The sequence below is a fragment of the Miniopterus schreibersii genome (genome assembly GCF_964146895.1).
Source record: "Miniopterus schreibersii genome assembly, chromosome: 15".
Taxonomy (NCBI): domain Eukaryota; kingdom Metazoa; phylum Chordata; class Mammalia; order Chiroptera; family Miniopteridae; genus Miniopterus; species Miniopterus schreibersii.
The window spans coordinates 49,700,008-49,722,317 of NC_138115.1; the positions used below are offsets into that span (position 1 = coordinate 49,700,008).

A 22,310-nucleotide genomic window follows, 5' to 3' on the forward strand; every position below is an offset into this window, starting at 1 on the left:
AATAAAAGGTGAGTTCATGGAAACTAGTACATGGTGCAGAAATAGATCAAGATTTTATTTTGAAAGATTGAGAAAAAGTGGCATGTCTAAATTAACATTTTATATGTGCTTTTCAATATGTACATGTTAATTATAAGTAGATATTTGGCTATTTCCACCATAAAAACGAGCTTACGTGATCAAATTAATCAACTTTTAAATCTTCTCATTAGGAATACGGAATCTTATCTTTGGGAAGGTTAGATTATCTTCACTAATATGGGATAGGTTAGAGTACAACCATATGGGATTTTTCCTAAGGCTATTTTGAAAATTGTTTTACTTATTGATTTTTAATTTTCTTTTTAATTCTCACCCAAGGATATTTTTTCCATTGCTTTTCAGAGAGAGGGGGAGAGAGAGAGAGGGAAACATCAATGTGAGAAACACATTGACTGGTTGCTTCCCAGGCATGTACCCTGACCAGGGCTAGGGATTGAGCCTGCAACCAAGCTATGTGCCCTTGGCCAGAATTGAACCAGAGACCCTTCAGTCCACGGGCTGACCCTCTAACCACTGAGCCAAATCGGCTAGGGCTATTTATTGATTTTAGAAAGGGAGAGAAACATTGATTTGTTGTCCCACTTATTTATGCATTAATTGGTTGAGTCTTGTATGTGCCCTGACTGGGGATCAAACCCACAACCTTGGCATATCAGGGCGATCCTCTAACTAAATGAGCTACCTGGCCAGGACAGCCATATGGTATGTGCAGGTGAAAGGCATCCCTATACACTGTCTCTATGCAATTTCAATAATAGTGTGACAAGCCCTGGCTGGTTTGGCTCAGCGGGTAGAGCATAGGCCTACAGAACAAAGGGTCCTGGGTTCCATTCCCAGTCAAGGGCATTAAAAAATAATAAATAAATAATAGTGTGACAAGAGTTGACTGGAGTACAGTGGGGATGCTTAGGCACGCAATGTCTCTTTGGAAGGGTTAAAAAGCCATCCAGGAGAAGATGGGATGCTGGGTGAGGGACAGCTAGAGTGCTTTGTCACTCTGTGGGCTTCTTCTCTCCTCCAAGCCTTTATAACAGAAACTTATTAACATAATACTCACTGCAGATTGGTTGCTATTACAAGGGACTTCCTTTCCTTACATTATCTTGTATTTTTTAATTTTTTTATCTTTATTGATTTCAGAGAGGAAGGGAGAGGGAGACATAGAAACGTCAATGATGAGTCATTGATCGGCCGCCTCCTGCATGCCCCCAACTGGGGATCGAGCCCACAACCCGGGCATGTGCCCTGACTGGGAATCGAACTGCAATCTCCTGGATCCTAGGTCAGTCTGAACCACTGAGCCATGCCCGGCCAGGCATCTTGTACTTTTTTTTAAAAGCTGGAAGAATGCTTCTATTATAGATGCAAATCAGAAGGGAACAGTGTCTAAATTAAGCTTGACTTAAGGTGGGTCCATGGGCGAAAGTTTAGATTTTAGCATTTGCTACATTTATGTAAAATTTAAAAATATATAGAACACAAGTTCTTTCCTATCCTAGGCATCTTGGTTTTGTAAGATTTTTGCTCCAGAATTCATCCATTTTGGCGGTCACTCCAGCATGACATGGGGGCCCATGGCTTACCAACATCTGTCCTGTTTCATTCTGTAGTATCCTCTCTGGCCCTTTCAGAACAGTCAAAACTTCTGTATCCTTTGGCCTGTTGCTTAATCCACAGGAATTAAGATTCTGTAAGGGAATGTCTGTGGTTCAGGAAAGCGTTTGCTGTCCCTATTTCATCATGCAAAGCAATCTGAATCTGTTTTTGGACTCAGTATAACTGGAGGTCATTCCGGCCGTCTCTGAAGGCCACATGAGAGCCCTTTGGCTTCTTGAGGAACATGAGTGCTCCAGCCACTGGTTTTAGTCAAGGGCTGTCCCAGAACCTTAAAGGGAAACGTAATTCCTTTCGAATCAAGAATTAGGCAGGAAAAAAAATTAGGCAGGGAGCATGGGTTCAAGATTGGTTTTATTTTCAGAGCCTGCAACAGTTGGTTAGCAGTGCTAGCCAAGTTGGTACAATCTGAAGGCCATTCCACCTCCCTTTTCAGGCATTCAACCAACAGAATCCCTACAAACAAGATTGGAGACCAATTGAGATGTCTCAACGTGTGGGGAAGGAGGTCTTCTCCCTCTCCCCTCCTCTTCCCCACATATTTTTTTCTAACAAGATTCTTTTATAGCCAAATGCAACTCAAACCCATTAACACGGCAACCAGTCATCTCCAGTATCACTGGTTTCCTCCCCATCCTCAAAAAAGGAAGCCGAGGCAAGAGGGGGACTGACTCTTGTATATAAGACAAACCTGGCTACACCCCAAGGGAGCAGAGATGGTGAGGGGCTGGCGTCTGAGCGTGGGGATGAGCAGGAGTCAAACAGGCCTGTCCAGAATCAGTCAAGTCAGCCCCAGCTCCCTGGATGGGAGGTGTTCCTTTGAGACCCCTATTTCATGGGGTTAGATGAGGAAGCGACTGGTGATGATCCATCACTCCCTGCTCCTCAAATTAAAACATGATAAACTCAGAGAGTTTTACCTTCAAAACCCACCACGCTGCCTGAGAAACATTCTATAGTCATCGCTACGCCAGCATCCACTCCCTTCTCTTAATGCTCAGGGCTTTCAGCCCTCCCCACCCCCGGGTGGGCCAGCTAACACTGATTTGATACTCCTTGACTCATGACTATTTTTAGAAAATTAAAAGCTATCAGAGTATCAGAAGGAGCACACTCAGTGTATACTCCCCGCCCCATCCCAGAGCCCACCCATCCCTGTCCCTCTTACTTTGGGGATACCTACACTACACCACGTTCCAACACTGACCTGGGGTGGCCCAATGGAAGCTGCCTGAAGTGCTTTCCTGATTGACTCCTATACCAGCCAACATCACAGGGAACCGGGGCAAGAGCAGGGTCACTCCCCCAAATAAATCTCAGTGGCCTTCGGTAGGTCCGGGAGGTTTAGCTTATGCCCTGTAGCCAAGGCTGAGTCCAGTGCCTGCTCCCACCAGCATCTCAGTCTTTGGCTTTAATAGCAGCAGCCCCAGTACTGCAGCGCCTCCTGGGGGTGACAGAGCTCCCACAAGCATGTTTACCTCTTCTTCCCGCCTTTTTTTCTTCTTAATTAAAAGCAGAGGTAGTCCTTGGGATGATAAAATGGCAGTATTGTGACTTATAGAAGCAGTTAAATAAAAGTCTCCAGGAGTTAAAAAATAAAAATAATAAAGTGATTGATGAGGTTGAATAAATTAAAGATATGGGTTATCCCACAAAGACCATTTCCTTCCCAGGCTGTCTTTGGTATTTGCCAGCAGCATTTCCGTGCCTTACTTCTCTCCACTCCCTCTCCTACCCCTCCCCTCATGAGGGGACAGTGCCCAGTAATGCCCCAGGTGGTTCCTTCAGCTGTGGGGATGAAGAGACAGAACTTGTCTTGACCTGGTGCTTGAAACTGGGCACGTGACAGCCTTGGGAGAAAGTCCTGACGCAGGGATGGAAAAGGCGTAGCCAGCAGGATGCTCTGGGCTCCAGTCTTCGGAGTGTGGCAGGTAAGTTTTAAGGCAGGAAGCCCCAGGGCCTCTCCAAATGTCACACAACTGGCTCCTTTGCTCAAGTTTCTCTGCAGCAAAGAGGGGAGGGGGTGGAAGAGGCTCAGGCTGCTGCTGTCCGCCCTGCCGGCCTCAGAGCTTCTTCAGGCGGCTATACATCTCTCTCTTGCTCTTTTCCCCTGCCCAGGTCCGGCTCTTGGTGCGAAACTTCTTCAGGTCTTCTTTAAAGTCCTCATGGTGCATGGGCCGGTAGCTGGGGGGCTCACAGTGAGACTGGGGGACAAGAGCGGGTGAGGTCAGGGTACAACTGTCTCACTCCTAATCCTGCTCCCCGCCCCCCGGGGCTGTGAGACTCAGCATCAGTGCAGATCTGGTCAGTGGGTTCTAAGGCCCCTCTTGTGCCAGGCAAATCCCCAGACACCTGACAAAAAACAGCCATGACCATCAGACACGTCCAACTGTCCAACCCGAGCAAGGGGTGGACCATGCTCTCCAGAGTCCATCTCACCTGGCACTTCAGAAAAAATTCCTTGTATCCGCCCTTCAGGACATACAGCTCCGGGTAGTGGAGTTTGGGGTACTCATTACCGAGCCGGTCCCTCTCTCTCACGTAGCGGCACCTGCAGAGGGGGAAGGGAAGCAAGATGGCACTTCTGGCGCAGGGAACAGGAAGCCCGCTGCGTAGCCCGGCAGTGCTGGGGGCCGAAGCACTTCCAATCAGTGCCGAGCTGGGAGTTCCTGGCCATGTGTGATCTTTAGAAACAGTGTCACAGCCAGTGTCACTGCCTTGCATTGGAAGGTAGACGGTCTCTTCCCCCAATTTCCTTTCTCCGAGTTAAAGAGCCCCAGCACCTGACCCGCCTGGCACCCTCCCTGCCAGCACGTGCGCCTCACCTGCGGGGAGTCTTGAGCCAGCTTCCCACTCACTCTCCACCCGTCCCCCGTGTCTCCCTCTCACCTACCTAAGGGGCCTCTTTCTTCTTGTGGCTTCTCCACCACAGGCCAAGCCTGCTCTGCCCTCAATGCACCTACCTCCATCCTACGCCTGGACTAATGAACTATTCCTCCCTGATGTCCTCACCTGACTGGTGACCTCTGCCCAACCCTGATACAAAAGCCGAAGTCCTTACAGTGGCCTCCACCTCCTCACTCCCACCCCCTGCCCTCTCCCCTTCAGCCACTGCGGCCCCCTTGCAGCAGGTCCCCATCAGATCTGCTCACTGCTGTTCCTTCACTGCCTCAGTAGTACCTGACACACCCCAGGCTTGCAGTCCCTTCTGAAAGGACTTGGATGATGGCTGGGCAGCTGCCTGGCCCCTCCCTTAGCTTTTAAATATCATTCACTTCTGACCATTTTTTCAGCACCAGTCCTGTTACCATTAGTAAGACATGGAGGATGCTGTTAGAGCATCAGAATATTACTTTAAATCTTAAGTGAATGTTGCTTTATTGTAATTACACTTTCACCTATTTTAGCATAAAACATATCTTTGGGTAATAATAGGAAAGCATCACATCAAGTTTCACAGGGAGGACTACATACTTTTCTGGCCTTTGCATAAAGAGCCACATTGTACTTGAAGGATGTCACCTGGGAACAGTAGCCCCACAGGTAGAACTAAGGACAGTTGGGGAAACACGAAGGGCCAGAATTGAACTCCATATAAAAGAAGCTTAAACAGGGAGCCACACCCAACAGTGGCAAGGACTAACTTGGGAGTGGGGTGATGACGCAGATGCCAGACCTCCAGGGGAAACTGCATGGGCAACATTAGCATCAAAGACAGGCTGGACCAGAGAAGCTCACAAGCCCTTTGCGACTGAACCTGTTAGGTCAAGCCTGTTAACGCCACTCAAGGAAGCTCTTCATGACATCAAGCGACTGCTAAGCAGAGAAGAATTTCAGAATCTGCTACATGTGAATTTATGCTTTCACAAAGCCGTGCATTCACATGCCACAGTGCAGGCTAAGGCATGGAAATGGCCCCTGTTCTGCAACAGGATGCTCCTAGGGCGAGCCACACGCCACCACATCCCCCAGAGCACCAGTTCTGGGCAGCACTCACATGCGAGGGCCTCGCTCAGAAGAAAACTCGCAGTGGAATACCACGATGACGCGCTTGCCGTCGGTAGGAACGATGGGCTTCTTGAGTAAGAAGTCTTCAACCTCTTCTTCCATGTGCAAGTTCACTGCGCCCTGTGAAGGCACCACAGACTCTTGGCACCCATGCCTCCCACTTGCAGTAATGATTCCATAAGAAGGATCTTTAAATGGGTACCTCAAATTCTGTTATGACTATGCATACTTTTTGAGTGCTATTTGTGAATTTGGGGACTTTCAAAAGTCATTAATACAGTTGCAAACACTAACAGTGTATTTAAAGTACCTCCTTACCATATTTCAACACTTTTGTTGAAAAAAAGATTAAAATGCACAAGTAGTTACTTTCTTCCTGGGAAAGTATGTCCCAACACCCCTTTCCACCAGACAACAATGTTGCCAGAGAGCCCAGGGTCTTCAGGCCTGGCTTAGAAATCAGTGGAAGTGGATAGCACCTAGAAATACCCTTCCTTGCTGCTGTGGTAGAGAGCAGTGTGGACCAGGGAACATTCTGTCAGTATACCAGGAACCAAATGCCTTTCCCATTTCTTAATTCTCATAACTGGCATGTGAGCTAATAAGCATCCAGGTGCCACCACCCCCCTTTTAAAAAGTCACAGATGTTGTCTAGGGTTCCTTCTATGCCTCCCACAATAGCAGGTCTCACCAGCAAGCCTCAAGAATCCATACCTTGATGTGGCCTCCCTCGTACTCGTACGGGTATCGGCAGTCGATGATAACGAACTCTTTAATGAGGTTAGCAAACTTGCCATTCAAAACAGATGCCATCTGTGGAGAGAAAGCCCAGGAGAATCAGCTTTGGCTGCCAGAAACTACTAGATTCAAATACTCCATGTGAGGCAGGTTCCAGAAGGATGACTTACAATTTCTGGAGAGATGTATTTTAAATCCTGATGCTTCCCGGAAACAGTGTGAAAGAGATAACCCTTAAAAAAAAAGAGAGAGAGACACTTAGCAAATATGAAAGCCTATATATACAACATTTATACTGCTTACCTGCCTGGCAAGAGGCAGCTTTAAAAAACCAATCTAGCCTGGCCGGGCGTGGCTCAGCGGTTGAGCGTCGACCTAGGATCCAGGCGATCGGGGTTCGATTCCCGGTCAGGGCATATGCCCGGGTTGCAGGCTCGATCAATGACTCTCTCTCATCATTGATGTTTCTATCTCTCTCTCCCTCTCCTTTCTTCTCTATGAAATCAAAGATATATTTAAAAAACCAATCTAGCCTGGCCAGGCATGGCTCAGCGGTTGACCATCAATCTAGGATCCATATTGCAGTTCGATTCCCAGTCAGGGCACATGCCCAGGTTGCAGGCTCAATCCCCAGGCTGGGGGCGCGCAGGAGGCAGCCAATCAATGACGACTCACCATTGATGTTTCAACTCTCTCTCTCTTTTCCTCTCTCTGAAATCAATAGAGATATATTAAAAAACTAACTAACTAACTAAATGCAATCTAATAGTTCATGCTAGTTACTCGTCTGGGCATTTCATTAATATCTGGGCATTTAATTTTTGCACAAACCTATAAGGCATATTACTCCTACTTACTTCATTCATTTACTGAACACCCACTATGCCCAGCATGGTGCTAGGCATTGGAGATACTCTGCTTCTTTAAAACACCCTCTGGCTGAAATATCATGAGCCCAGACCCAATGTGCTCGCTCAGACACCTCGCCTCAATTTCTCCTAGCCTGCTTACATGGCACTGACATGGTCCGTGGGGCTCATAGCCACAGGGTTCAACGGGTCTTACTGATCATGTTAGGTTTTTTGAGGGAAGGAACTGGGCCCTACTTTGGAATCTTTGCCTAACACATAATAATACGTGCTTCAATAAATGTTAGCTAAATTAATAAAATATTAATCTGGTGACCTTCAAGTTATATGTGGCTAAATAAGCTCCTACTGACACATTCCCTATCCCACCCTCATATTTCACCCCAGCTCAAAGGCGGCCAGCTCCTCTCCAGAGGAAACCCGTATCAGGCCATCTCAGGACTTCCCTGGGGCTTGTTCCCTCAAAGGCCATGCTTCTCTGGACAATGGAGAATTTCAGTTTCAATCCTGGACATTCTAAGATAACCCTTTTTTTTTTTTAAAATATAGACTTGTAGTGAGGCTATAGATTTCGGCTTATTTATACTTTTCTGCATTTCTATTTTTATAATGAGAAACAGTTCCCAGAGAACCTGGCCTGGGGGCTGGAGTTAACAGGGCTGTTGAGCGGCTTCCTACTTAAAATCTCTATGATCAGCTCCAGTAAGGTCTACAGTCCCACAGAGACCAAGATACATCTGATCGTGAGTTTATTTCCTTACCTTTAAAAATTTCTAACTGTGTCCCCTTGGGAACACCCCAGGAGCCACCTCAGAGAGGGAGGAAGGCCCAGAGGGGTTCTGGGTGATCCCCATCCACCCCGCATCACAGAGCTAGAGGCCCGCATCTGCTTGCAATTACCTTGGAGAAGTCTCCTATAAGGTCCCTTGGGTCATTATCCAGAATATTCTCAATGGTCCCTTTTGGGGAAGATACCAGGGATAAAGGCTGGTGTAGACTCTGTAACAAACCAAAGGTGGGAAGTGAGGCCAGGGTTCTGAAGAGGGCTTTTGAAAACATTGACCTGGAACATGTTGCAAGGAGGAGACTGAAATGTTAATGTTTATATTTAGCAAATAGAGATTTTTCATATTTGATTGAATCTAGAGTGAAGAAAAAAGTGTTGCTGACTAGGTCTATTACTTTAGTGTCTAACTGAATCCCCTCCCAGAGCAGGATTAACCAACTGCAATGTACAGCCCTCATTTGGACCCAGATTTTAACAAACAAGCTGAAAAAGGATTTAGGAAAACTGGGGACGATATTAAGAAAATAAAAAGGTAAATATATAGTAAGAGTATAGCAAGAGTAAGAGGAAATGGATAGTCTTAAATATTGGTAGATACATAAACTAGAAGCTTTCTGAAAGGCAATTTGTTGACATGTATACAATGCAAAGTTTCATAAACATTCCTGCCCTTTACCCTAGAATTCCACTTTTAATTAAAAAAAGAAAACTGTTCATAAAGTATTCGGTATCTAAAGCAGATGATAAAATATAAGGCATCAGGCCTAGATGTTTCCATGGCTGCAATCTAGCTAACCTTTTAAGGAGACTGATATTTATTCAAACCTTTTCATGCTACAGAAAACACGGGCACTTTTCCAGTTTATTTTCTAATGCTTAATACTGAAATCTGATTAAGGACAGTACAATGAAGGAAAAACGTGTAAATAAAAGCAGTAAGTAAGACAAACATGACATTTTTGGAAGCAAAAGTAGTTTTAAAATCAGGAAATTTATGAAGCCAAAATATATAAACAAATTGATAAAAATGGAGTAATCACAGCTGGGATACAATAATGCTCTGAAGGCTTTAGTAGAAGAAACAGAATAAGTGATGCAAAGGAGCAGAGGACTTAATGCCCAGAGGACCATGGCTCTTTGAAGACAGGTCACTCATCCGAAGATATGGCTGATGGTCAGAAAGAAAGGAAGAGCCGTGGCAGTTTTGTTCAGTGGTTAGAGCATTGCTCTGTGGACCAAAGAGTCAAGGGCACATACCTCGGTGGCAGGTTCAATCCCCAGCCCCGGCTGGGCACATGTGGGAGGCAACCAATCAATGTTTCTCTCTCTCCCCCCACTTCCCTCCTACTCTCTCTAAAATTCAATGGAAAAATATCCTCGGGTGAGGATTTAAAAAAGAAAAAGGAAGAGATGCTCAATCCCCCCTGGTGTCAAGAAACAGACATGAGAGAACACATATAGTCAATGCACATAGCATTTGCCCTATGCAACCCTTTATTTGCCCCCAAATAAGCAAGCAAGAATGTTGAATATCGTAGCTACTGTTTAGTGTTAAAAAAATTGTAAACAATCTAAATGTTAATCAACAGAAAAATAGCATATCCATAAGGACTCTTATGCAGCTTTTAAAAATTAATTTACAGCCCCGGCCAGAGTGGCTCCATTGGTTGAGCATCGTACTGTGCACCAGAAGGTTATGGATTCAGTTCCCAGGCAGAGCACATGCCCAGGTTGGGGGCTCCTTCCCCAGTTTCTCTCTCTCTCCCTTTCCTTCTTCTCTCTCTAATATCAATAAAAACACATTAAAAAAAAAAAATTACATTTCTGTGTGTACTGACCTACAGGGATGTTCATGATATATTAGAGAAAATTCTAAAATAACATGAAAACAAACCATAAAACTAAAACTATGAGCAATGCAATTCACTAACTTGGGTGACTAGATAGAATTTTAGCCCTGGCTGGTGTGGCTCACTTGGTTGAGCACCGTCCCATGCACCGAGAGATCACCAGTTATATTCCCAGTAGGGGGTGTGCAGGAAGCAGCCAATCGATGTTTCACTCTCCCTCTCCCTTCCTCTCTCTCTAAAAATCAATAAAAACGTATTATGAAAAAGAGACAAAACTTTTAGGCGAACCTAACATTCTACCCTAGCCAGTACCAAAGAAAAATCATGAGGGGAGCTTAGATTTCTACCTTTGTCCAGCTGTAATTAAGTGGCCCAATCTCTACTCCACTAGGATGGTGCCAATGAGGCCTAGCAGGGAGCTTAAATCCCCACTCCTGCCCAGCAACGAGGCTCGCCTCCACCCTGTTATCATGCCAAAAGAGGCTGTGTCGGGGAACCTGAACTTCCATCCCCACCTTCCCTGCAGTATCAAGAGACCTGCTAAAACAGAAGGTTTGCACAGACCAGAGTCTCATAATGCCCAAAATAAACAAATGCAGTTGAAAAATCACTTGTCAGACCAAGAACCAGAAAAATCTCAACTTGAATAGGAAAAGACAATCAACAGAAGCTAACACCCTGACACAGGTGTTGGAATCATCTGAAAAAGATTTTCAAGTTTTAGAATTGAAAAATACAGTATCGCTCTCTCCAAGCAAAACAGAGCCTGCAAAACTAACCTCCTGGGGCTTCTCTGGACTAGCTGCCTCTTTGGGACTGGCCCAGACCATGCTCTTCCTGCGCTTCGTGTTTCCAGGTGGAGAGTCCTCTTGACATCGTTCTGGTCTTTTTAACACTGACCGCATGGCAGGGCTACATGGGGAAGTGGAGTCAAACAGCTTGCCTCGATTGCCCTTTGGGAAAATACACAAAACCTCAATTATCTACAGGCAATACTCTTAGCATTCTTAAGCTCCAAAATAATCCCAACTGAACTCCATGTGGGGAATACATAAAAATAAAATAGAACCTTCGAGTACAAAACAGAGATAAAGCAGTGTTCCAAATGTTTGGCAGATTTTGCGCACAAATGTAGAAAAACCTTGGATAAGAAGTCCATCCAAGAGACCTCAGATAGAAGATAGCCAGTTCCCCACCTTGCAAACGGCAGCCCTGAGGGGCAGAGCTGAGAGTACCCACGTGGATGTGTGCTCCTCAGTGGCTCCTGGGGGAGATGCTGTGTTTTGAGGCTAACCACGGCCACATCCCCAGAATATCTGTACCTGCATCCACAGCTTAGAATGCTAAGGTGCCATCAATCACTGTCACTTGGGAAGAACCTCAAGCTGCTACTTGGTTCCCCTTCTACAGCAGCCCTCCCTGGATGACCACCCAGCTTTCCCTTCCCATACATGTGTAGTGCTCTCCAGCTTTCCAAGCCTTAACTCATCTTTCTGGCTCAAAACAAACAGGCACGGGAACCCTGCTAGGTCCTCAGTGGCCATCTCATAGCTCTGCTAAAGTCTTGTGGTCCAAAACCAGTTGTTCTGCATTAAGAACAAGACTCACTCCTCTTCCAATGAAGCCCTGTCCCAACTTCTCAACCAGCCTGCAGTGTCTACCATGGTTTTGAGTCTCATCCTGCTGGTGGTTCTTCGAATGTGCTCTAATCTTTCCACATTCTCTCAACTGTGGAAAATAAAACATAGGACAATCCACCAGCAGGTTCTCTCCATCCCAATCCAAACAGGTCAAGGCTAGCACCTTTTTTGTTCTGGGACAGGGTTCTCCAGTCAACTCGCCCAAGGAAGAGTGGCTGTGTCTGCTGCAGGACCACTGGATGGGCTGAGTGGGTGTGGATGGTGCCCGTAGCAGAAGTCTTTCTATTCATGCTGCCTAGGGTTCTGTTCCTTTTGTCAGCTACAAAGAACTCACTCGTGAAGCTTTCAATTAAAATCTAAGCCAATCATCTTATGTAGTTAACAGAATTTCTTAAATTCAATTTAGCAGATATTTTCCAGTGATCTTAAACCAGAGTTAATAGAGGTCAGAGTTGTCCAGAAAGGATATTAGCTGACCAAGAATGGTTGGGATGAATTAGAAATTATAAAAACAAGAATTGCTAGCATATACTTTATCCAGACTTCCTCACACATCAATGAGGGAGAAAAACTTGAAAAACAGTGTGCATTAACACGAGAAAACACTAGTGACCAGACAAGGCCCATGGACCCAAAGACAGAATCTCAAATGAAACAATTTAATTCCTGTGGTGATGTGAGCAGAAGGGTTAGTGTCCTGTTTAGTCTAGTCCAGTCTCAGAGGCCCAATTGCTCAAGGCTCCCTCCAGACAAGCCAGAATTACTTACAACGTTTGTAGTTCTTCTCATGACAAGGGGAGCCGTCCAGAGGCTCGCCATGCAGGACGGAGTCTCTTCATCATTCTAAAGAAAGAGAAAAAGTGTTATGAAGATTCAGGAGAGATTGGCATTGGTTTAAATGCTTTAGGTGTGATTTTGCCTGAAGAATACCAGATAGGCCTCGACAGACAGCATCTAATGTTCCTCTCTCTTCCTCAGTTTCCAACATTTTAAGGTCAGAAGAGAATCATACTTTACAGTTCAGTCATCTGAACACAGCTAAAAGCATCCCCCATCCATATGGGAGGAGGTATCCTCTGTCTCTTCAGCTTTATGCCATGTGGCTGCTAGTTCTCCAATTTCATACCTCTTGCCCAAAAACAGATTGTGAGCTCCTTCAGGTAAAGAAGTGTGTCAGTGTCTCCTTTTGAAGTCCCCCACAGGATTTAATCTAGGAGGACAGTCTCAAATCCTCCCCAAATGAACAAAAATATCAGCTAATTCAAGCCCTGGGGAATTGCTGTACTTTTCCATGATTTCTCCAGGGGTAGTAAGGGGCACGGACAGGAAAACACACACACACACACACACAGTACCTTCAGATTCTCTCCATCGAGAAGGTCCATGAAGCCATCATCTTCATCAGACAAAGAGGCAGTCACAGGTGACTGGGGCATAAAAAGAGGAATGAAATTCCCTGGTTCGCTGCTATCTCTTTCATTTGAGGAAAGCTACAAGACAGAATTCATGCCTTGTTAATAAATGATTAGCTTTGATTCCCTTGGATAGGTCATTAGTTTTTATGAGGAAAACATAGTATATTTGGGTAAGAAGTAAAATTTTAGCAACTACTAATCAAAGGAACATAAATCCCAAGTTTATAAATGATTTGATGTCCACACACAGTACTAAGTAGTCAGGTCAAGTAGCCTTCACAAAGAACCCTTCCCAGAAGCAATTCACTTGACAGTGGGACCTGGTGATAGCCTCTGGTGAAAGACAAGATTTGTTTTATCAGAGGATTGTAATCAGTGAACGCAGATCAACGAGAGGGTTGTGACGTGATAATCTGACAAAATGAGGAAGGCCGAGAAGGTACGAGTCTCTATGGAGACACAAGATGGCCTAGTTCTCACAGAGGGAAGTGAAGGACATGGTTCTAGAAAATCAACCCTAATTCTTTAGACTTGGAATTTAAATGATGGCTGCTCAGTTTTTAATTGAGGGGTTATTTTGTGGCCAGACATATCTTTATATGTATTCCCATTTAAGTCTCCCAATACACCAAAGGCAATCCTTTTCTTTTTAATTAACAAATCAGAAAACCAATGCTTATGCAAGGTTACCAAGATCACAGAGCTCCTTGGTTCTGACTCTAAAGCCCAAGCTTTCCTCCCCATTACACTCTCCCCAGGAGAGAGACCCTGGAGTAAAAATGGGGGTATCTCATTAGGCAACCCTATCTTGATTTTGGGGGAAGCCCCATTATTCAACTAGTATATATTTGATATAGAGATAACGTGGCTAATACAAGCATTGCTGACACTTCATTATTTCTTTTCCACATGCTTTCCAAAGCCAAGGAAAAAGTTCAGAGACATATCTCCCCCCCTTCCACAGTAACAAGGTGGTTCCCACGCAAGTCCTACAAATATCCTTAAGACCCAAATTGGGGCGTGAGCACAGCGATCCTCAAGGGGCCCCGGGCAGATCACTCCCCCAGGCATCCTCCCTGCAGCTGGCCCGCTGGTTCTGGCACAAGCTTTGCTTCTCAACACAAATCGAGTCTGGGCTCTCTCTGATCCTCCACAAGGGCACCTGGGTACCGCCTGGGCACATGGGCATTTTCACCCAGCAGAACAAAGGAGCCAGTAACTGTATCACAGGCAACACCCTCTGAATGCTCACATTATGGAATAATACCAGTTTCTGTGACCTAGGTTCTTAAATCCCCAGGTACAGATGTGCTATAGAAAAATGACAGACAAATCTCTGGACGGATCATTCTTTCTCCATGATTCCTACACCAAGAAGCCATTATGAAGAAAGATCGATGGTGCTTGCACACTAAAAGCAAGGATATAAGAGAAATACCCTCTGACGTGATCAAAAGCCAAACTGGCGAGATTAGCACTTTCTTTCAGTTTATACTCTCAGTAGCTACAATTAGGGATCACAGGAAATGCTGGCTTCAAGTATACATACACTAAACGTATTTAGGTTGGATACCCAGCTCTCAAAGGGTTACTGTGTACTTGGGAATCAAGAGGTTTTGTTAAATCCTGGTCTTCTATTTATCTGTGTCCCTTGGCAAATCACCTAACCTCCTTGACCACACTTTCCCGATCTGTAAAATGGGTAAGTCCAGCTAGTTCACAGGCTTGTGAAGATTAGAGATAAGAAAACAGGCACAGGCCCTGGCCACTGTGGCTCAGTTGGTTGAGCATCACCAAGTGTACCAAAAGGTCCCCAGTTAGATTTCCCAGTCAGGGCAAGGAGGAGGCTGCGATGTTTCTCTCTCACATGGACATTTCTCTCTCTCCCTCACTCTCTCAAATCAATAAAAACATATTAAAAAAAAAAAAAAAAAGAGTAGAGCTTAAAAAACAAAAAAACAAAAAACACCAGGCAGGGCTCTCCTTGCCTGCGCCCATCCCTCTCTCTCTCCTAAGCTCCAAGGGCCTTTCTTCTGCCTCTATAACTTGTTTCCTGAGCCTACGCAGCCCAGTTGGCTCACTTATGCTACCTCTGTAACTTTATAAATAAACTTTCTCTTACATTTTGAAGAGAGAAAAAAACATACAAAAGTGCTCTGTGCTAATGCTAGGCATAGCAATACTGGCTGAACCCATACCTTAGACCACAAACCAGTCTGGAGAGTTGTATTTTCAGATGCATGTTCCCAGCAAAACCTTGAAACCAAATACTCCTGTAATGTCATTTTGCTCAAGTTGGGCCTCTCTAATCAATAGCTGTCAGGTCACCAGTAGAAAACTTTGGAAGTAATGATAGTTTCGGTCTGGCAAATAAATAACCCTGGGGCAAATGGCCCCAATTACTATCAAGTAGCCCAGAGGCAGTGAATTCCCTGAAATCTACAATAGTTCTTAATAAAGCACCTTTGGAAGAAGCTAAGTGCTCTCTCCAAAAATCAGTCTGGGAAGTACCTCTTAGCACTCTCAGGATGAATTGTGAAACAGCAAGTTTTAAGTAAGACATATAATCCCACCACGCACACAGAAGAATGACCCAGGATGCCTGCAGATTATTTTCCCAGAACTGACAAGATCAAATATTCTTTGCTCAAGTCCAATATCTCAAAGATACCATCTCTCACTCCACTTCTGCCTGTCTGCTCTCCAGACACAGCAAAAACACCAAAAATGTAACCATCTAGTTTGGAAAGACAAGGTCAAAGTATAGACATCAAGAGCTAGTGCTGTTAATTCCAGGTTAAAGGTGCTTTAATTCTCTTCCCATAAGAAACTTCCCTATAAAAGCCAGAGCACATACCATCCGGGCTGGGGCAGAGCTCTGCCTCTGTGTGAAGAGATCTTTACCCTCCTCAAGTCGCAGGCAGCCACGAGATGCAGGTCTTATTGGCTTCTTAAACTCAAAGGCTTCCTGCAAGACAGTATAGTCGAGACATCTTCCACGGTCTATGGAAACCAGCTCTAGGGCCTCAGCTATAACTCAGGTGAGACAGACAAGGGAGCGGGCACTGATCACCTCTGTACATGCCTCCAGGCTAAGGATTTACACATTTCTGATCTAACTCCAACACTGGATCTGTGTAACTAAGAATTTCAAAGACTATCAACAGCTAACTTCTAATCCAGCATTTTTTTTCTCACCACACTGTATTTCCTAACAAGCATGTATCTGCCAAGTACAAAAAACACTGAGTAATAAGCTAAATCAACAACTGTGTAAAACCTAAAGCAAAGTCATTTCAATATGTCTATGAATGGGAGCCAAAACTTTTCCTGTACATTTGTTTGAAGGTTTTATGTCTTTTGCCTTCTTCCTCTCAATAGGAGATCATTTTTTTCCCACTTAAAATTATTGCATTCCAGCCCTGGCCAGTGTGGCTCGATTGGTTGAGTGTCGTCCCATGCATGGAGAGCTCGCTAGTTCGATTCCCAATCAGGGCGCACGCCCGGGTTGTGGGCTCAATCCCCAATAGGAGGCAATCAATATTTCTCTCTTCCTTTCTCTCTCTCTAAAAATCAATAAAAACATTTAAAAAAAGAATAAAGTTATTGTATTCCATACTAAAAGCAATGGAAAAAACAACTGGTTTACTCTACAACATGGACAAATCTCACAAAATGCTGAATGAAAGCAGTTAGAGTGAGTCACTGTAAGATTCCATTTACCTCAAGTTGGAAAGCACTCAAAATCCCCCTACCCTAAAACATCCATTTAAGAACTTGTTATTGAGTGCTCAGAGCAGTAACAGCTAATATCAGAGTACCTGTATGCCAACACCAGATGAAGTACTTTCTGTGCATTAGCTCATCAACTGTCAACTATAACCCAACCGTCCCCATTTTACAGATGAAGAAACTAAGCCTTATAGGCGGTCATGTGCCTAAGATCTAGCTTCACAGCCAAACAGGACAACCCCAGAGCCAAGAGCTCTTTAACCTATGCCTTTTCCCCTCTAGAACAAAGCTCCAAGCAGGTGACCCTGGGAGGAGCCAAGGTTGGGAAGGAGAGGGGGACACGGACAAACCAGGCATGGGGACAGGTTTGGACTGTTCGGTAGAAAGCCACTACACAGAGGCGGATACAGTCTTGCAAGTAACTCAGTGCAGGAGCTCGCTTCTATGCTCTCTCAGAACATCCTGCAAGTTGCCAAAGGAATCACTGGGAGAGTTCATAGAAGTGGTAAGTTTTATACAAAGTCTGGAAGATCGTAAATGATTATTTACTGTGGCTTTTTAGCAGGGAATGGAAAAGGGGAGAAAACAGATGTAGAAATATAGTAAGAAGACTGGAAAAGCTGAGCTAACTCAATGAACTATTTTGATTGCCTACCAGGAGAGAGAAAAGCCAGGATGAAGTGTTCCTGGACTTTTGGATGGACAATCACAAACATATCCTCTAAGCTACCATTTCAGTTACTCTGAAAGTCCTTGGGTCTTACTATCTCTATTCTTTTATTTTTTATTATCTTTTAAAATATGTCTTTATTGATTTCAGAGAGAGGAAGGGAGGAAGAGAGAGAATTGAAACATCAGTGATGAGAGTCATCATTGATCGGCTGCCTCCTGCACGCCCCGGACTGGGGATCAAGCCCGCAATCCAGGCATGTGCCCTGACTGGGAGTTGAATTGTCATCTCCAGGATCCTAGGTCATGCTCAACCTCTGAGCCACGCCGGGCCGGGCCAGCTCTCTTCTTTTAAATACTGTCAAGCAGCTTTTTTCTAAGGTCACACCTCATCCCAGGCTCAGCGGTGCAAAGACGGAAGGAAGGCCTGGGCAGACCCTTCCAGATCAACTATTCATGGATATATTTACTCCTTAGATACCATCAGATCAATTCCTACTTGCCAGGAATCGTTTGAAATGCTTTATCTGCGTTATCTCACTTAATTCCCACAACAACCCTACACGGAACTATATTCCTATTTTACAAAGAAATGAAGAAGCCTAAAAGAAGTAACTCGCCAAGGGCACAGAGCTCAATGGCAGCAGGACTCAAATCCAGGTTTCTCCCAAAGACCACCAAGACTTTGGGAAAAAGTTTAGTCTCCCAGAAAGCAGCCCAGCCACCTGCCTGTAAGCCACTGGCCCTCGGGGCATACTTCTGCTCTAAGCCAGCACACTGATGCCACACTCACATTCTCCTTATTCTCATCCTGGTCCATCAGCTGAAAGACATCATGGTCAAGAGAATCGGAATGGCTCCTCTTCAGAGCTGGACTACACCCCAAGAGCTTCAGCTGTCAAAGTGAAAGAAGGAATTAAGGTACATAAGTGAAAATTCAATGGTAACTCAGTTCTCAAAATGAAAAAAGGATGGGGGGGGGCGGGGAGCCTTATTCCTCACACACTGCAGTAAATGTGGCCAGGGCTCCACCTTGCCAGAAGGTAGGATATAAGTTCCCACCACATGGCTTTGCACCTAATCCCACAAAGTCTACAGGTCTCTCAGCAGGGATTTAGGGTTGCCAAATCACGCCCCTCATAATATCATTTACATAGAAAGGAACCCCTCCTGGTTTGATAAAACTGATCATTAGAGACGGTGGAAAAAGGCAGTTATTGAAGATGCTTTTAGGAATGTCTGAGTGCTTTTGAGTCTAAAGAAAAGTAGTCTTCATAGTCTAAATTAATGTCTATCAAGATTACACTGGTAGCTAGGGGCAGATAACAGGTACTAGTTCAAAATATGCAAGGGAACTAACTTACAGGTAGGGGGTTTATTCTCCTCATGGGATTCTCAAGGCTGCAATGAAATCAGAAGGTAAATAATGAGAATAGAGCAGAGGTAGGCATATCAGCAGAATACAGTGTCCTGCCTATACTTTGAGGGGTTGTCAAACATTCCCATTTTAGGTAAGATGGAAGAACAGATTTCTGAAGTTATCCTGTTTTCACAAGTACTCCAACACTGGGCTCCAAGGTTAAAAAAGCAAGCCCAAGGTCTTCTCTTAAAATACACATATTCTCTTAAGGCTATGATGTCAGAGGGTAGGGCAAGGGTTTGGGCGAGACTCAAACAGAACACCAAATTACAGCTAAAACAAAGGAAGGGAGGTTCTGAAAACTGCTGACACGACGACTAGTTCTCATTAAGATACCAGACTGTTGCCTGGCTGGGCGTGGCTCAGCGGTTGAGCATCGACCTAGGATCCCGGAGATCAGGGTTCGATTCCCAGTCAGGGCACATGCCTGGGTTGTGGGCTAGGCAGCTGATCAATGACTCTCTCATCATTGATGTTTCTATCTATCTCTCTCCCCCTCCTTTCCTCTCTCTGAAATCAATAAAGATATGTTTTAAAAAAAAAAAAAGATACCAGACTGTTTATAGGATCCAGGAGTCTTACTAGAGACAACTAAATCCAGAGCATGATGAACTTCATCAAGAAATTAAGAAAAGTTTTTTCTAAGTACAAACATTTAAAGGCACTGAATACATACTTTTCTTTGCTATCCAAGGGCCCAGGAGAATCCAGACAGAAGCCTGTGGGAAACAAAAATATCTCTTAGGAAACAGTACATGAAATACCATTTTGTCACTAAAATAAAATTCCTAGTACTGTTTTCCTTTAGGCCAGTCAACACAGATGGCCTGCACTTTATGCCAAAAATGAAATCGAGTCCCTATGTGATTGCTGAAAACTTAATATTTGCCCAAGTCTTAATATTTTCATGGTGTATCTACTAACCCCCTCGCTCCTGACTGAGGCTCCCCCTTGCCACACTGCCACAAAAAGTTTCTAGATGAAAGTGCATGTTTCAGCAAATGCCAAGTATTGTCCCCCACACAACAGGCAGGTGATAGAAGTCGAGGACTAAAAGAATACCTGAATCGGTCGACTCTGAGGAGCCCATTCTCTGCAGACTGCTGCTCTTCACCTCCGGCGGCTGTTCATATACACTGAAACCAAGAGAAATAACCCTCTGTGTTTCTAGGCCATAACTGAAAGGTCACTTACAGGAGACAGGCCGTGAGGTTATTAGCAAGTTGCCAGGCTGCCATCAATCATCATTACCTCAAGACCACACCACAGAACACCCAAGCAGTTAGGACTTAGACATAAAAGATAAGAAGGGAGTGGGCGGGCAGGTATGGCCTGGTCACACTGCAAGGAGGGGATGACACCATGAATGGTGGAGTATTTCCTGAAGTGAGAGCATGTGTTCTATGTAGGTCCTGTGCTAGGAGCAGGAGTGAGAAACGACTAGGACAAGTTTCTGCTTTTCAGAGTTTGGAACACCTACAGGACATGTGCTTACTTAGAAAACGGGGTGTCCAAGGTTGGAGGGGGAGCAGCTTCACCACAAACGCTCCGGGATGCATTTTTTGTGGTTGCTATGAGAAGCCCAGGGAATTTCGAGTATGGAAAGTTGAGTAAAAAGGCCGGGCCTTAGGAAGGCATCGGGGTGGACATGAGGAATGTGCACAGAGCGAGGGATTAAGATGGTTTTGCACAAACCCCAGAAGAGAAAATGCCACGTCCCTTTGTTGAGAAGGAACAAAGCTCACAGGAAACTAGGATCCTGCAAGATGGTTGGGCAAAGGGTGGAAGTGGGCGCCTCGGAGGGCTTGCTTTTCCCCCGTGGCGGTGGATGCCAAAGAGCTTCCTGGGACAGGGACAAGGCGTACAGGGCAGAGGAATCCGAAAGGGGTGGCGAAGGTGGGGGGCCGGGGCCACCCCCACCCCTACCGGGCCTGGCTCGGGGCTGACGGCGGCCCTGGAGGGTCGGAACGGCCTCTCCCGCCCAACATTCCGCCTGGGGGGAGGGTGCACATGGCGAGCCCCCGCCTGGCCGGGCCGCCCCCGAACGGCGGACAAGTCTGGCCCTCCTCCCGGCCCGTTTCCCGGCCTGATCGCCCCGAGAGCCGTGTGCGAGGTCAGAGGCCCGCGGAACCCCTCGTCTGTTCCTCCTTACCTCCCCAGTCCCTGCAGCTGATCCATGGTGACCGTCAGATTGGTGACAGGCGACAGGCCCCCGGCGGCTGGCGCGCCGAAAAGCGCCTTCACGACGGGCGGCGGCGCGGGAGGGGGGCTGCAGGCGAAGAGCAGGCGGCGGCGGTGCGGGGGCTCGGGGCCCAGTTCCATGGCCGCGCCCGGCCTCCCAGGGCTCCGCTGCCTCTTCCTCCGCCGCTGCCCACAGGTCAAACGCAAACACGCCCCGCGGTTCCGGGACGCGGCTGCCGCGGAGGAAGCGGCGCGGACGCACGGTGCTTCCCCTCACCCCGCGAGGCCAGCGGGCGGGCGGGCGCCGGCAACCTGAAGATTAAATCCAAACAAACGCGGCGGGTCGAGGAGGGAGAGCGGCCAGAGCCGAGAGGCAGCAGCCCGGCCTCACACGCTCCTCGCTTTCCTCTCACCGCCTTGCCCAGCCCGGGAGCTCCGAGAACCCAGCGGACTTTCACCTGCCTCCCGGGCTGTCGCTGCGAAGAAGGCCTTTCGCGGTAAGAGCTGCCCTTTGGGGCCCGCCGCTGCCCCGCCCCCCTTTCCTAGTTGGCGCCAAACGGAACCCACCAATCAGTAAGCAAGTCTTCCCCCTCGATCCCGAATGGCAGCTCGGCTGAACCATTAGGAGGCGGAAAAGGGGGCGGCTCGCGGGACTCGGCGAGGTCAGCGGCTCTCCGAAAGGGGCGGGGCCTAGGGGAGACCCGAGCCGAGCCGAACGGGAGCGAGCTCAGAGGTCAATGAAAACTCCCAGCAGCACCTGCGAGGCGCGGTCGAGACCGAATGGCCGCTCTCGGCCCGTTGCATGCTGGGGAACGTAGTTCCCAGCCCCCGCGCGCCCGCGGGGTCGCTTCCCGCCCCGGTTGGGCTACAGCTGCATCGCCCCTGCCCGGCGCCCCCCGCGCCGAGGGAGTGTGAAGGCTGCAGAGGCCTCCCGGGCCACTGGAGCCAGGCTGAGCCCCGCCGTACAGGACTGTGGGCCCCTCTCTTCCGCCCGGGCCTCCACGCCCCGATTTCATCAGGAGGGAGGGAGGGAACCGAGCGCCCCTCGGCCTGTGGGCGCTGCCCTCCGAACCCCGGGGCCCAGCTCCCGAGCGCTAACGCTCACCTGGCCGGCGGTTCAGGGCCCTGCGGCCGAGCTGACCGGCCGAGCTGGCCGCGGACGGCACGCACGGCACCTGCACCCGGCCATGCGGCGTGGGCTGCGGGGTTCGGCATTCTTCGCTCCCCTCCCTCTTAGCTCTTACTATATTTTCTGAGACTCTTTCCCCTCTCTCCCATCCTTTCGTATCCGATTGGGAACTCCTAGATAAGACTACTTTTAATTCAATAACAGCTAACACATATA

The 22,310-nt window shown here is 46.8% G+C and overlaps 1 protein-coding gene across 4 annotated transcripts; it reads right to left on the reverse strand.

The window, feature by feature from the left end:
- Positions 1 to 1,992: 1,992 nt before the first annotated feature.
- On the reverse strand, positions 1,993 to 21,502 carry CDC25A (cell division cycle 25A). Of its 4 annotated transcripts, XM_081160510.1 has the most exons (16): positions 21,379 to 21,501; positions 20,937 to 21,277; positions 19,847 to 19,920; positions 19,461 to 19,503; positions 18,729 to 18,765; positions 18,158 to 18,259; positions 15,821 to 15,931; positions 12,904 to 13,038; positions 12,317 to 12,391; positions 10,688 to 10,861; positions 8,172 to 8,270; positions 6,573 to 6,635; positions 6,379 to 6,477; positions 5,654 to 5,784; positions 4,096 to 4,207; positions 1,993 to 3,860 (listed from the first exon to the last, which is right to left on the reverse strand). In XM_081160510.1, the coding sequence occupies exons 2-16, from the start codon at positions 21,104 to 21,106 to the stop codon at positions 3,720 to 3,722; spliced, it is 1,566 nt and encodes a 521-aa protein (XP_081016636.1). In that variant the 5' UTR covers positions 21,107 to 21,277; positions 21,379 to 21,501; the 3' UTR covers positions 1,993 to 3,719. The 4 variants fall into 4 exon arrangements, with proteins under 4 accessions (XP_081016636.1, XP_081016637.1, XP_081016635.1 ...); XM_081160511.1 differs by having other exon boundaries at positions 12,904 to 12,975; positions 20,937 to 21,502; XM_081160509.1 differs by having other exon boundaries at positions 20,937 to 21,501.
- Positions 21,503 to 22,310: the final 808 nt, after the last annotated feature.

Coding starts and splice junctions, on each gene's coding strand:
- CDC25A (XM_081160510.1), bottom strand. CDS start 21,106: ATGGAACTGGGCCCCGAGCCCCCGCACCGCCGCCGCCTGCTCTTCGCC. Junction 19,504..19,846: donor CTCAGAGTCGACCGATTCAG/GTATTCTTTTAG, acceptor TGTTTCCCACAG/GCTTCTGTCTGGATTCTCCT. Junction 15,932..18,157: donor AGGATGAGAATAAGGAGAAT/GTGAGTGTGGCA, acceptor ACTGTCTTGCAG/GAAGCCTTTGAGTTTAAGAA.